The sequence below is a fragment of the Vitis vinifera genome, chromosome 10 (genome assembly GCF_030704535.1).
Source record: "Vitis vinifera cultivar Pinot Noir 40024 chromosome 10, ASM3070453v1".
Taxonomy (NCBI): Eukaryota; Viridiplantae; Streptophyta; class Magnoliopsida; order Vitales; family Vitaceae; genus Vitis; species Vitis vinifera.
Window position 1 is genome coordinate 7,754,958 of NC_081814.1, and position 15,502 is coordinate 7,770,459.

The 15,502-nt window shown below is 35.2% G+C and overlaps 1 protein-coding gene across 1 annotated transcript; it reads right to left on the reverse strand.

Annotated features, from left to right (window-relative positions):
• Nucleotides 1-4,775: 4,775 nt before the first annotated feature.
• Nucleotides 4,776-5,685, reverse strand: LOC100242938 (abscisic acid receptor PYL11). The gene has a single exon (XM_002272743.4). The coding sequence runs from the start codon at nt 5,545-5,547 to the stop codon at nt 4,972-4,974; it is 576 nt and encodes a 191-aa protein (XP_002272779.1). The 5' UTR covers nt 5,548-5,685; the 3' UTR covers nt 4,776-4,971.
• Nucleotides 5,686-15,502: the final 9,817 nt, after the last annotated feature.

Consider the following 15,502-nt stretch of genomic DNA (forward strand, 5'->3'; position numbering starts at 1 on the left):
TTTCTGGGTGCAGAATAGTAGGGCTGCAAGTGAACTGTGTCCATTTAAGATTTGTTGAGGAGCTTCTAACAAAAAGGGCAGGTTCCCAAGTACAGCAAAGTATACAAAGAGCACCAAAGGGAAGAAAAGGAAGTCAAGCTAAAATGACTTCCTTAGCCCTTTTTGTTTTCACTAGACTTGTTCTCTTCTGAACTTTTTTGAGTTTCCTTGAATCCAAGCTTAGCTCAACTTGTTGCTCTATTGAATTTGGCTAAGTAAATGACCTCTAGTTAACAATGTATAAATCCCAGGATTAACATAAGATGGTACTATTCTCCCAATTTACTTTTTGAATTGCTTGTGTCAAGTTCCAGTTGCTTGGAAAATTTGTCATTTTTCTGACATTCCAGCATAGAAAATGTGGAAATTAAACTTAATATAGTAGAAATTTCTGAAAAAAGGTGGAGTTCACAAGTCACCCAGATCACAAGCATAAAATATTATTTTCTTCAAATTACTCCTTTCACCTTTCCTACCGACTTTGATCCTTCTTTAATTAACTTAAGTTGCATGTTGAGCTTTTGATCATTCTTATTGAACTTACCCTGCCCTTTTATGTGACCTTCTAAGCATTGGTATAGGTAGTGTCATCTGTTAATGCTCTTAAGGTTACTTTAAAAACATTCTGTGACGTGCTTCTAGATGTCTTGGGTTTAGTTTATTACTATTCACCAGCGATGAACTGTCCACTTACAACATGCTATGTAGTTCATCTGCACAATTAAACTAGGGGTTATGGATTCACGTGGGAGAATTTTGGTGTCTAATGCCAAGTTTTGTGCTATTCTCTCTGGAGGCACTGACTAGGATTACTTATGAAAGATTTAGTTATGGGATCTGTCGGATATGAGGTGAGAAGAACTTCATACCCTACCTTGGAAGTTGCTGAACTATTCTTATCTCCTTTTGGATGTTGGCAGATATCCAATATTTAGACCTAGCTGTATAGACCTTTTGCTGGTTGTTTAGACCTTTCCCTGGTTGAAGCCCTGGTAAAAATATTTTTAGTTGACCAACTTCACCAGGGGAGCCAAACTCCAGACACTAGAGGGAGCCAACTCCTGGGAAAAGGAATAGGCTAAGCATGCTCTTGGGATTTGGTTATGGATTAAAGAATCATAATGGAACAACAAATAGCTCAGAAAAGAAGAGAGGCAAATCCGAAACATTATTAACATCCCAACCTTGCTCTTCATAATCATTTTTTGTTTGTTTTAGTTTTTATTGCTATCCTTGTTGAACTAGCCCTGCTACTGGTAATTTTTAGCAGCTTACTTCACAACAGAGGAGCCGAATCCTGGGAAAAGGAATGCACACTAGAGAAGCATGTCCCAGAAAAAAGGAAGAAAACATGCCCTTAGGTTTTGGTTTATGGGTAAAAAAGAGAACAAAGAATTTGAAAAGAAGGGAAGTAAATTGCAGATCCCCAAATAAGAACTATGTAAGTTTTTAAAACCCATGCAAGAGCTATGCCATGACCTTCCAAAACTTCGGCAGTCTCTACAATGCTATGTCCACACTCTGCCTCTCCCCCATCCCCATCACCGTTGTACATTCAAAGGACATGGACACTGTACAATTGTGTTCCAGGATGCACATAGACCATAACTCTGCCTCCCATGAATTTGAAATCCTTGCCTGTGTTCAGAGCAAATATAATTGTTCTTGTATTGTAGCTTCTGTTGACAAGTATGTGAAAGTTTCAGGATGATGAGGAGTTTTAAGCTGCAGCTCATGGAGCTTAATGGGAATCTAGATCCTGTCAAGAAAGTGAAGTTTTTCTCTTCACAAGCAAAATTGGATTTTGTTGTACTAACATGATTTCATAGTTCGTTCTGAAGATGAGTTAGCTTGTGGAGGACCTTCTTACCAGTACCATGCGCAGAATGAAGTTTTTTGCAATTGTCAACATGGGACGAACCTTTGAGGACATTGAAGGGAAAGAGTCTAATATATTCTGAACAATGTTCTCTCTTATAAAAGGGAAGAAACTAGAAATGATAGATGTGAAACCTGTCACGGGGTCTCACTGGTTAAGTTTGTCACTGTATCTCTGTTGCTTTGGGATTTTTTTTTTCGAAGTCCAAGTGTGTTCAAGAATTGCTTGCCTATACTTGTAATGGTCTGTTGTTTAACTAAGAATGTTGCTTGGACCAAGCATGAATGTAGGAATTAGCATGTTCTTCTACAACTCATAATTTTTTTTAATTTACTTGATAGGCAAGCAAAGGGATATATTTAAAGCACCTAGCAAAAGCATATATAAGGATGCCAAAAGGCCAGAACTAGTGTAATTTATATCAATAATGAAACCCACATACAGGTCTAATTCTATGATAGGAATTACCTAATGCTATATAATGAACAGGTGCTAGCTTTGCCTATTTAGTTAAGCTTGCAAATGGTGATGCCACAGACTTGAGTTTGGATTTTCTTTCCTTTGTTTATTCATTTATTTCTCAATTACATTGAGGAATTGTTCTTGGCTCGCCTGCTCTCTTTAACATGCTTACAACCTTCACAAGTAAACCTAAAGAGTCCTTTAAACAAATGTACTGTGGAAGTAACCTGAGATGCTTTCTTTTATTCAACGTCCTGGCATATTTGGGTTAAAGTTGACGACAGCCGACTAAGACATCCTCTACTTGATTTCTTATTTATCTGGTCCAATCCAAAGTGCAGGTCTTAGGCCTAGGAGGGCCAAAATGCCCCTCTCAAAATTGTAAAAATCATTGCTTAAAAGGCAAATTGAACTCATGACCACTCAATTTCAAAAAGTTCTGAACATTGTGGTTTTTGGCCCCCTCAAATAAGCCACTAAGTGCAGTTGGCTTTTATTTGTTTACTAAACTTTTACGCTTTGACTAACCTCAGGAGAATTTCCCATACCCGAATACTTTGGATACGGCAGGTTTTCTTCCCAGATCGGGATTTTCAATTAAGGTTTAAATTGAACGCTTGCAGTAGAAAATTGAATCAATCAGTAGGGAAGGGAAACTCCGCATTTTGGATAGGAGATAAAAGTTTGTGATATTATTATATATGTATGGATTCTATTTAATAATATAGACTTGTTTTAGAGTCATGAAGATTTATTGAAAACAAAGTGAACAAAATCCATATAACAATGAGAGGACTATCATAAATGGTCTCAAAGCCCGGCCCCACCTTCCCACCTTAATGTGGGATTTTGTTTGTTTTCCTATCTGTATTGGAGGTGATAGTGATATTTTATATCAAATAGTGAAAAAAGATTATAATATTGTATATATGCATTATAAGGATGATATTATATATATATATATATATATATATATGAGTTCTTTTTGTTGATTATGTAGGCAGTTTTTAAAGTCATATAAGTGTTGGCACCATGCATACATTATACATATATATATATAAAGATTCATTAGTTATATGGGGGATGATTGTAATATCTTATATTAAATGATGGAAAAAATTTATTACATTGTATGTGCATGAGTTCCTCTTGTCTATGTGCACAACTTTCAAAATTATAAGGCATACTAGGTTTAGGATGGATAATATTTACATGAAAATGGATCATCATGCAAAGAGCATAGATGTTGCTTGAGAAGCTATGGTGAATGGGCCTATGGTTTCTAAAGGATTAAAATTCTATTTAATGCACGAAAGCAAACCGTGTCAACATGTGATGCATGAAAGCAAACTGTGTCAACATGGTAACACACAATATGTTAGGGTTCTTGAATTAGGGTGCATTGAAGTGTTTGCCTCCCCTTAGTTATGCCTTTGGGCCTTACTTTATTCTTTCTAAATAGCACCCATCAAGCAGAAACAACCAGGTGTATTGTCATTGTTTTCTTGAACCCTAGGTTTTTTATTAATTGAACATACTCTCATATCTCTTTCTGACTCTTCATTTCCATTTTTTTTCCTTTTCTTTTACCCACATTTGTATTTTAGCCTTTGGTGTCCCAAAGATCCATAGGCAGCCTATTGCAAGTTGTTAGTTCAAGAATACAAAAATCAAATAATCCATACAAGTACATAGGGTTTGATCAATCATACTTACATCCATAGATATGATAGAATCAATTCATTGTATCGTAAAGAATATTACGAAAAATAAAAGCCAAATATAATTATTAGGTTCTAAATCATTTCATGTTCTCTTCTCATTGTATTTACACTCTAAATTACGAATGTCCTTCATTCTTCTTCACATTTCAATTCATTTCATATAATTTTTACAAACATATCTCTATCTTATAATATTAATTTTCTCATCATAATTTAAAATATCTATAGAAATATTCCTTAAGAAAATCTAATCTAATATATATATATATTCCAAGAAGGTTTATTACCTATAAAAAAAAATAAAATTCCAAGAAGGTTTAGCTTTTATTTTAATCCACTCCTGCCTAAAAGTAGCCGTCAAATGAAGCCGCACATACATTAATTTTTGTAGGCCGGTTTTGGGGCTCTATGAATTGGATATGCACGTAGGATTGAATTTTCCAGCCGAGTAGCATAATAATCGATCGGGCTTTGAAATCAGAATTAGTTGATGCAAAAAGTATAATCAGAGAACGTGGAGTTGAAAATAATTCTGGGAGCTTAATTAAGAGAACGCATACTATGCAGTATCCAGGAAGCTTGAAACCATGGGTGACACAAGACAGAATCACACATATATAGAGACAAAGTCACTGCATGGCTAGAGGCTACTCCACAAAAAAGCTGACGTCCAAAAACAGCACTAAGTATTGGTAGTGCTACTCACATTGAAACTAACAAAACAAAACAAAACAAAACAAAGTACATCGATCATCACTATTTGGAGATTTTGGTAAAGCAAAACCTAAACTGTTCTCATCATATTTCTGCTTAGATTACGCCTACACAGAGACACATGATGAGCGCTGTTTGTTTGCAACGCAAAATTTAAAACCCAGACGGAATATTAGCTTTGAGAGCCATAGTCTCGGTGACGGCAGCCAAGGCCTTGAGGTTGAACCCTATTATGGTATTAGCAAAGTAGCACGTCTCCCCCGCGCTATTCCCGCCAGGAACATCCACCACGTACGACTCCATCACTACAGTCTTCCTAACCCCGTCTTCTTCATCCTCATGCAGTGTAAGAGTCGAGTGATAATTGGCCAGCCGGTGGTCCCCTCCAATTACAGTAAACCGCATGACATGCAAATCGTCATCAAGTTTGTCGAGGCGCTCCAGGCTTATTTCCGCTGGTAAGCCCGAAACTATATTCACTTCACGTACGCTTCCGACGCCGCCTTTGCCTCGACGCAGGGTGCAACCACGCACAAACCTCTTGTAGGACTGTGGCCTGTCAAAGCGCCGAACCATGGACCAAACCTGGGGCAGTGGTGCGTCTGTGGTCTGAACCACCAAGGAGGAACACTGGTTTGGAAGGAGATGATGGGTGTGATACAGGTTTCCCATGGCCTGGGCCCTAGGGCCTCTTTCTGCAAGGATTTGGCTTGGGCTGTATACCTTCATGATATTTTTCAGACACAATTCAACCTCCCCCCCTTGCAAAGAGACCGGTGTGTGAACAAGGGTCTAAATATGCGAAAAGATTTTTCTGATTCTTCTGAGCAGGAGTGACGAAAATTTTGTCGTTTTGTGCTTGATCGGCTGAAGGGGCGTTCTTGGGGGTTGAGCTAGCGTTTGCGCCATAGATTTGACCATATCTTTCTGCTTGCTGTTGTTGGCTAGCCTTTTCGTGGTCGTGGTTGAGGCGGTTGGGGATATGCCTACACAAGAAATATTTTAGCATGTTAATAAACGTGTGATTACATGGACCACCCACTTTCATATAATAATTATTATAAAAATACCCTCCAAATTAAAAAAAAAAAGGAAAAATCATATTTTATTATTCAATATAGGAGAGGTACCATCAATTCCTTTTTTCTATGAGACGAGAAGAAGGTAATGGACACACAAAAGGTGCTCAGTAATCTATGTCTGAATCCAAAATACTATTTGATCGAAAATACCAGATGTCATGTCTATCTCTGTCTCTCTCAACCTTTTTAAATGTCACTAAATACATTTAACCTTATTTAAAATCTCATCAAATACAATTTTTTTATTTTATTTTTTAAAAAACGAGTAAAAATAACAAATAAAAATAAAAAATAAATGAATTTTAATCACATTCCCTTATAATTTAATTAAATGCATTTAACCTTTATATATATATATATATATATATATATATATATATATATATAATTTTAAAAATAAAAAATCAAGTGTATCTAAACAAATGATAAATAAATTGAAGTATTTATTATCGTAGATAATATGAGAATATCTTAATAACTTACAAACTACTTTTATTTATTATTTATTATGCTTTTATTAATAATTTTTGTAATATAAACATTTTTAAAGAGGGTTAGAGTCTGTGAAACAATTATTTCAGAAATTTTTTTTAATTATTTTAACATTTGAAAATTTTTATCGACGAATTCTTAAAAATATTTTATAAAAATAGTCCTAACGAATTCTTAATAAGGATTGGTTTGTTTGGTTAAAATATTTATATTAATGATTTTTCATTAAAAATGTTTAATTTTATTTTTTTCATTTAGTATTTGGATATAAAAAAATGATTTATTAGTATTTTTATAATGCATTATATAATAAAAAATGATTTTTAAAAAAGTAATTGTTTAAGAAAAAAATTCTCTAAATTTTTAAAAATAATTTCCAAAAATTAACCAAATACTTAATTTTTATATCAATAAATAAATCTTCAAAAGATTAGGCAACTCTTTTAGCTCCTTTTAAAATTACTCTCAATGAACTTAAATTAATACTAGATAATCATTATTATTTTTATCTAACATAATATCAATAATACTATCAAAACCTTTTTATTTTGTTCAAATATGATCAAAAACCCATTTGATAATAATTATAAAAACGTATCTAACATTTATAACATTTAAAATTTTTTATAACTCAACAATAAAAAAAGTCACGGATGTTTGCTAAAATCACTTTTAAAAGTGATTCTAACAAAAACACTACAAATAAAAGTGTCATATTAAAATCAACCTTAATTAACTTTCATTTTAACATTTGAACAAAAATTATTTAATGATATATTTTCAAAGTTTTGCAGAATCAAATTAAAAAAATAATATTAATGTTTTACCATAAATTAGAAACATAATAAATGATAAAAATATTAATCTGCAAAAGAATTTAAAATTAGAATAACAAAGGAATGCAATATGCCATAAAAATTGAATACCCGAGGAAATAAAGCTGGGAGAAATTTTCTAAGAAGTTTTTTTTTGGAAAACCCAAACGAACCCGGTGTGCGTATGATGATATTGAACGAAAAGATGCAACCTCCACCAAAAGTTTCTGAAAGTATTGCACAAATTATGAAATTTGTTTCCCAAAGATGCAAGATGAATCCCCAGGAATTGAAGTGGAGAAGAGAAGAGAAGGCGGAAAGGCATGGGAAGGGTGCTGAACGGCACCGCTAGAAGATTTGTCGACAGGCGGCTCCAGTCTGAAGAATAGATGGTAAGATTTGGCACTTATGGGTATGCTCAGATTCTAGGTGGACTGGCTCTCCGCTCGAGAACGGTGCCATGGGCGTCCACGTGAAGGCACGGGGGAGGTGAGCTGATGAGGTAAAATTTACTTCCACTGCGAGGCATTCACATGCTATGCTCTGGTGTCCACTTGGCTTCTTCTTTCTTTCTTGTTTGTATCCCACGAAAGATTTTGGGAAATGTGTATTTCCTAGCGCTTGTGAAGCCAAATTTCATGCATCATTTTAAAAATAATTAAGATTTTATGTATTTTTAATTAAAGATATAATCTTTTAATTATATAAATACTACGTTTCATCATCTTATATACATTATGAAATAATATCCATATTAATAATTTAAAAATAGAACAAATAACGTAAGGGATAGAGATCTCCCTCTATAGCACAAGGTGGCGCTCCCCTTTTGTCTCATATCCAATATGGGATAACTTCAACCTTAAATTCTTCCACTTGAAGTTATTTTTTTGTGCCTTGCCCTATCACATGTTGCTTATGTTACTATCAAGCCAGAAGATGATCTACACAAGTTGAATTTGTTAGCATTAATTGTTTTTGTCAAGGCATCCCCTAGATTATCCTTTTATGAATCTTTTGTATATTCACAATTCCTTCTTCCATCACTTCTCAAATAAAATGATATTGAACTCTATGTGCTTAGTTTTGGAATGAAATACTAAATTCCTTATAATGTGCAAAGCACTTTGACAGTCACAAAATAAAGGAATCTTCTCTTGTTTATGTCAAAGTTCTTCCAATAACCTCTTGATCCAAATTGTTTTCTTGTAAGCCTATGTAATTGTCATATACTCTGCTTTTGTTGTAGATAAAGCCACAACAATTTTGAGTTTTGAAACCCAACTCATAACACCTCTTGTAAGTGTGAACACATGGCCACGATTTTGACGATATTTCGGGAGAAATCCTCCAAAATCGGAGGTATCTCCACTAATCCGGGCAAACCCACCCTTGGTATATAATATGCATTAAACATATATATATATAGTTAAACTGATTATATAAAGAAAATATTAAAAGAATATTTTAAAGAGCAAATTAATTATAATTATTTTATGATTAAATGCAAAATTTCCTTTTAATTGATTATCAAAAATATAAAAATTATATAATTTTCTTCATAATGTTTTTAATATCATTAATAATTAATTAAATATTAAAAAATTATATATATATCATAATTTATTTTACATTGTTTAATACAATTGAATTAAATGGATCATAATTTTAATATTAATATATATTTTAAAGTTAGACATATTACAATCAAATATCACAATATTATATGTAATTTAATAATAAATGTACACTTATAAAATTCATATTTTTATCAATGCATACGATATTATTATCAAATATGATAAATCATATTATACATATATCAAATTATTTAATAAAACAACTTTAAAATATCAATATACTTCTAATTACATTTTTGTGAAGTTTTTTTTTATATTTTTATAAATTTTGATCAATTTTAGGTTTATCGATATTTTTTTCCAAAATATCCACCGATATATCCGTTAAATCAAAGTACTGATATATCCGTGATTACCGATATTTTCATCCTTGGGATCAACATAGTATTTGACAATGAATTTTGATCATTCAAAACATAATGCATCATTTGAGGTTTCTTTGATATATCTAAGGACCCTCTTAACTATATTTCAATGCTCTCCCCCTAAATTTGCCATGAATCGATTTATCACTCTCACTGTTTGTGCAATGTTTGGTTTTATACAAATCATAGCAAACATTGAGCTTCCCACTACTAATGTATATGGTGTTCGAGATAGTTTCATCATTTTCACTTTATTACTAAGACACGTAATTGAGGATAATTTGTAATTCATAGTGAGTATGGTGGAAATTAACTTACAATCATGCATGTTGAAGCCATGTAAAATTCTCTTTAAATAATTTTTCTATGAAAGCCAAATTTTCCTATTTTGTCTATCTTGGTGAATTTGCATCCCTAGAGTCTTGTTAATCGGTTCTAGATCCTTCATCTCAAACATCCTAGTTCAATTGTATCTTTAATTACTAGACTCGATCTTTGTTGGGACTTACAACCAACATATCATCTATGTAAAACAACAAGATAATAAAATCATCACCCTTAAACCTCTTGTAATATATAGGATGGTTTGAATTGAGTTTGTTATACATAAAGCTCAAAATAAAATAATCAAATCTCTTGTTCCAACATCTTCACACTTGTTTTAGATCGTACAAAGATTTGGTTAACCTACAAACCAATTTTTCTTTCCTATTTCGTTTAAAACCTTCCGATTGAAGCATATAAATTTCTTCTTCGAAATCTCCATGAAAAAAACATTGTTTTCACATCAATTGCTCAAGGTGTAAATTAAATTTAGCACACATAGCCAAAACCACTTGAATTGATGCAAGTTAAACAATTGGAGAAAAGATTTCGTTGAAATCACACCTTATTTCTAAGCATATCATTTAACAATTAGTCTTGTACGATACCGCTCCACTTCGTCATTGTTATCATGTTCGATCTTATAGACCTACTTGTTTCCAATAGTCTTTCTTTTGGGTGGTTGTGACAGAAGTTCCGCACATCTAGTTCTTATGTAAGGTTTCAACCTCATTTTACATTACTATCATCCATAAAGATGAATTTGAATTGCTTATGACCTATTTATAATTTGAAGACTTTCCATCTTTTGTAAGGAGACAGTATGCAGTGTCAATTATTATAACAAACTCTAAGTGTCAAGAGGGTTCTTTTCTTTCTCGGATTAACCTTTGCACTTCAAATGAGAAGTAGGTGAGAGCGGAAGAGTGGTGAATCCCATCGAGTGATATGTGGTGAATAAAATAAAAAAACAATTTAAAAAAAAAACTTGATAGTCTCTCCTTTTGTGAGAGTTTTCAATTTGTCTCTCCCCTTGTGAGAGTTTCTGCTTTTTTCTCCTACCATTTGTTTCATTCTGTGAAGGTCATGCTTGCTTCTGTTATGGATTCTCGACTGGAAAATCTCTCACTCCCAGTTGATGAGAAGGAGGAACTTGTTCTCAATACGGGTGAGGATGGGAGCACTACTCAGTCTTTTGATCTATGCCTCAATGGAAGGTTTCTCACTGATCGGATGATCAATTTTAATGCTATGAAACATCGCCTTGCCAGTGTTTGGAGACTTGGAAAAGGTATCTGTATCAAAGAAATCAACAAACAGTTTTTCTTTTTCCAATTTTTCCATATTGTTGATTTGAAGAGAGTTCTTGAGGGAGGTCCATGGACTTTTGACAACCACCTACTCATTCTCCACCATCTAAAACAAGGTGCAATTCCAATTGCTATACTTTTATTTCATGTTTTGTTTTGGATTCAAGTATATGATATTCCAGTGGGGTCTATGTCTCTTAATGTTGGTAAGCAACTTGGCAACTTTATTGGAAAATTTGTTGACTACGATATAAATAACAATGCTGGCCTGTGGAGAAATTTCATGCGTATCAAAGTTCTTCTGGATGTGAGGCAGCCATTAAAAAGGTGGAAGAAAATTCAAAAACCTCAAGGGGAGTGGCCCTTGGTTCACTTCAAATATGAACGGCTGAGCACTTTCTGTTATCTGTGTGCCATGTTAGGGCATTCAGAAAAATTTTGTGATAAAATTTTCTTTATAACTGATGGTGATATCAAAAGAGAATGGAGTTCGAATCTTCGTGTTCCAGTGAGAAGAGGTTCTGAATATGGTGGAGAGCAATGGTTGTGGGAAACAATGGAGAATTCTACACATGCAGACAATTCCGAGTATGGTAATATTGTTATGGGATCAGGATATGGATCTGATTTTTCCATTCAAGAAGTAATCAGTTCCGAGTCTGGTGGGATCAAGGATTTTCAAACTGCTAACAAGTTGCCGCAAATATTGCATGGATTACAAACTTTTCCCACGTGCACTACCAAGCCATCTGGTTCCTCTCATGCAGATGGTCACGTGATTACTTCAGGAGGTGATACCATGGGCTTTAAGGAAAATGAGCTGGAGATTGTGGAGGATAAAAAACGCAAAAGGGTCGAGCTATTTTTTTTTAAGCCATTCAAATAGCATGGCTATTGATTCTGGAGAACGAGCCACTATGAGTCAAGTTGCAGTGGCTGCTAACAGGGTGTTGGAAACAAGCTCCACTACCAACATTTCATTGTCGGGACCTGGTAACCAGGCCTGCCAACAGCCATGATAGGCATTAGTTGGAACTATCGAGGGCTGGGCAACTCTCGAATAGTTCTAGCTCTATGTGAGATCAACAAATCTCGCAAGCCTGATTTTATTTTTCTTATTGAAACTCTTGTACATTCAGCACAAGTTGAGAAGTTGAAGTCTAAGCTGGGTTTTGAAGGTGTTTTCTGTGTTGATCGTGTGGGGCGTGGAGGGGGTTTGGCTTTTCTTTGGAGGAAGACAGGGATGTTTTCTTTGTTGAGTTACTCTCAATCACATATAGATATGGAAGTCTTAGAGGATGATGGTTTTCGGTGGAGAGTTACTGGTTTCTATGGTTTCCTGAATAGAAGCCAACGACATTTGTCTTGGAATCTTCTTCGGTCTCTCTATTCTGCTTCCTCTCTTCCATGGTGTTGTTTGGGCGACTTTAATGATATTGTCTGTAATGAAGAAAAAAGAGGTAGTGTCCCACATCCTCCATGGTTAATTAGAGGTTTTTGTGAAGCTCTTTCAGATTGTCAACTTCAAGATCTTCATCTCAAGGGGTATCCTTTCACTTGGGAAAGAGGTCGTGGGTCAAGTCACTGGGTTGAGGAGCATCTTGATCGGGCTTTAGTAAATGTATCTTGGCTTAATCTTTTTTCTGATGCAAAGCTAAATAATTTAGTAGCTCCTGTCTCTGATCATTCCCCAATTGAGTTGAATACGGTGGACAAGTTTTCTTGTGTTTATAAACACAGGTTTCGGTTTGAGAATGGATGGCTCAAGGAGGATGGACTGGATTTTGTAGTTTCAAATGCATGGAGATCTCCTCATGCTGAGAGCCTGATAGACAAAATTCATACTTGCTCTTTTGCTTTAAAAGAGTGGGGCCGGGAACATGCTTTCAAGTTTAAGAATAAAATATCCCATTACAAAAGGTGTATTGAGCAATATAGGGACAAGGATGGGCCTACGGACAGTCAAGTTTTAAAAGCTTATAAAACTGTTTTATCTAATGTTCTTATGCAAGAAGAGTTTTTTTGGAAACAGAGGGCAAAAAGTCATTGGTTGTAGGGGGGAGACATGAATACACGTTATTTTCATGCAATGGCTAGTGCAAGAAAGAGAGCCAATAAAATTAATAAACTGCAGGATGACATGGGGACCTGGTGGGAGGATCAACCTAATTTGTGTCAGGTGGCCTTATCATATTTTAAAACTCTTTTTGCTATGGAAAGAAATATTTCTCTGCCGGATTTGAGCTATGTGGACAATAGGGTAACTGCGGCTCATAATGCAAACTTGGTATCTTTTTTTTATTTTGAAGAATTCTCAATTGCAGTTCAATAAATGCATCCTGACAAGTCACCAGGACCGGATGGTTTCAATCCTGCTTTCTTTCAGCATTTTTGGCCTCTTATTGGCAATGATATTTTTCATGCTTGCTCTTCTTGGTTAAACAACAATGAGTTTCCAGCTTCTTTAAATGAGACTATCATTGTTTTGATTCCAAAAAAATGATAATCCCGTCTCAATGAGGGATCTTCGGCCTATTGCTCTCTGTAATGTCCTTTACAAAATAATAGCAAAGGTTCTGGCCAATCGGTTGAAAGTTTTCTTTCCTGTTTTAATTGATGAATCTCAATTAGCTTTTGTTCCTGGTAGGGCTATCACAAACAATGTGGTAGTTGCCTTTGAGCTTATTCATTACATGAAAAGAAAAACTCATGGCAAGGTTAGGGATGTGGCTCTCAAAATTGACATCAACAAGGCTTATGATAGAATACGTTGGGACTACCTCAAAGTTATCATGTTGAGAATGAGCTTTGATTTTAAGTGGGTGGAGTGGATAATGTTGTGTGTCTCTACTGTTTTCTATTCTGTCTCTGTGAATGGTGAGCTGATTGGCCATTTTCTCCTGGGCGCGGGTTAAGACAAGGAGACCCTCTGTCGCCATATTTATTTATTATTTGTGTAGAAGGTTTGTCTTCCTTCATTAAGTAGGCAGAGAGGCGGGGTGCTATTCATGGTTGTAGGATTTGTAGAAGTGCTCCTAGGATCTCACATCTTTTATTTGTCGATGATAGTTTCTTTTTCTTTAGAGTTGATGTAGTAGAGAGTTCAACCATGCACACTATTTTTGCTAAGTATGAATCTGATTCGGGGCAAGCTATTAATTTTCAAAAATCAGGTATCTTTTTTAGCAAAAATGCCTCATCTTTGGATAGAGATTTTATCTCTAATATTCTTGGTGTTTCCACTCCTCTTAACACTGGAAGATATCTTGGGCTTCTCTCTTTGATTGGCAAGAGTAAAAGAGTTGTGTTTGGTTTTCTTCGTGATAGATTGTGGCGGCGTTTACAAGGATGGCAGAGTAAGTTGCTCTCTCAGGCAGGTAAGAAAATCTTGATCAAGGTAGTTGGCCAGGCTATTCCTTCATATTGTATGAGCACTTTTTTATTGCCTATTTCTCTAAGTGAAGAGCTACAAAAAATGATGAACTCTTTCTGGTGGGGCCCGAAGTCCGATGGAGGAAGGCGTATTAATTGGCTCAGTTGGGATAAATTATGCCTTCGGAAAGAAGAAGGTGGACTGGGTTTTCGTAATCTCCGTGATTTCAACCTAGCCATGCTAGGCAAACAAGGGTGGAACTTGATCACTAAACCAGACTCTCTTATTGCTAGACTCCTCAAAGCTAGATATTACTGTTCTAGGGATTTTCTTTCAGCCCGTCTGAGCCATAATCCAAGTTTTACTTGGAAAGGGATATGGAGTTCTCAAGCCATTCTCTTAAAGGATAGTAGGTGGAGAATTGGAGATGGTTGTAGTATTGATGTGTGGAACAACCCTTAGCTTAGGGATGCGGAAAACTTTAAAGTTGAAACTCCTATTATTCATGACTTAGCTCACTTAAAAGTTCATGATCTCTGGATCCACGGTTGTAAGTAGTGGGATGTGGAATTACTTGGGGAGATGTTTTCACCTAGGGATGCTTAAGCCATTGCTAGTATTCCTTTGAGCTCGAAGTCTCCACCTGATTCGCTCATTTGGCATTGGGACAATCATGGAAACTACACGGTGAAATCAGGGTATCGTATAGCGAGATGACTTTCCTTGCATGGTAATTTGCCTTCACGGCCTGTAGCATGGAATATGCTATGGGATTTGTCTATCCCACCAAAGATAAAATTATGTCTGTGGCGTGCTTGCAAAGGATGTCTACCTACCAGGTCTGCTCTCTGTGCACGAGGTATGCCTGTGACTGATATGTGTATACTCTGTGGAGGACATGAAGAGGATTTAATGCATATTTTTCTCTCCTGTCTGTTTGCTCTTTCATGTTGGTCACAAGTTGACTTGATTCCTTCAGTTAATGGTGTCTCTTTTTTTCTTGACTGGTTTTTCATGTTCCTCACTAATGTTGATAAAGAAGTGGTGGGGGCGTGTTGGGTCTATCATTTAGGGTATATGGAGGCAGAGAAACTCCTTGTTATGGAATAATAGTGCCTCATCTCCTACTCAAACAGTCTCTGCTAGCTTATCGTTCTTAAAAGATTGGTTAGATGCAAGATTGGGTTCTGATCAAAAGCTTTCTAATGGAAATGCCAACACTCAAGTCAAATGGAGTAAACCTTCCCCGGGAATGTTGAAATGTAATGTGGATGCAGCGATTT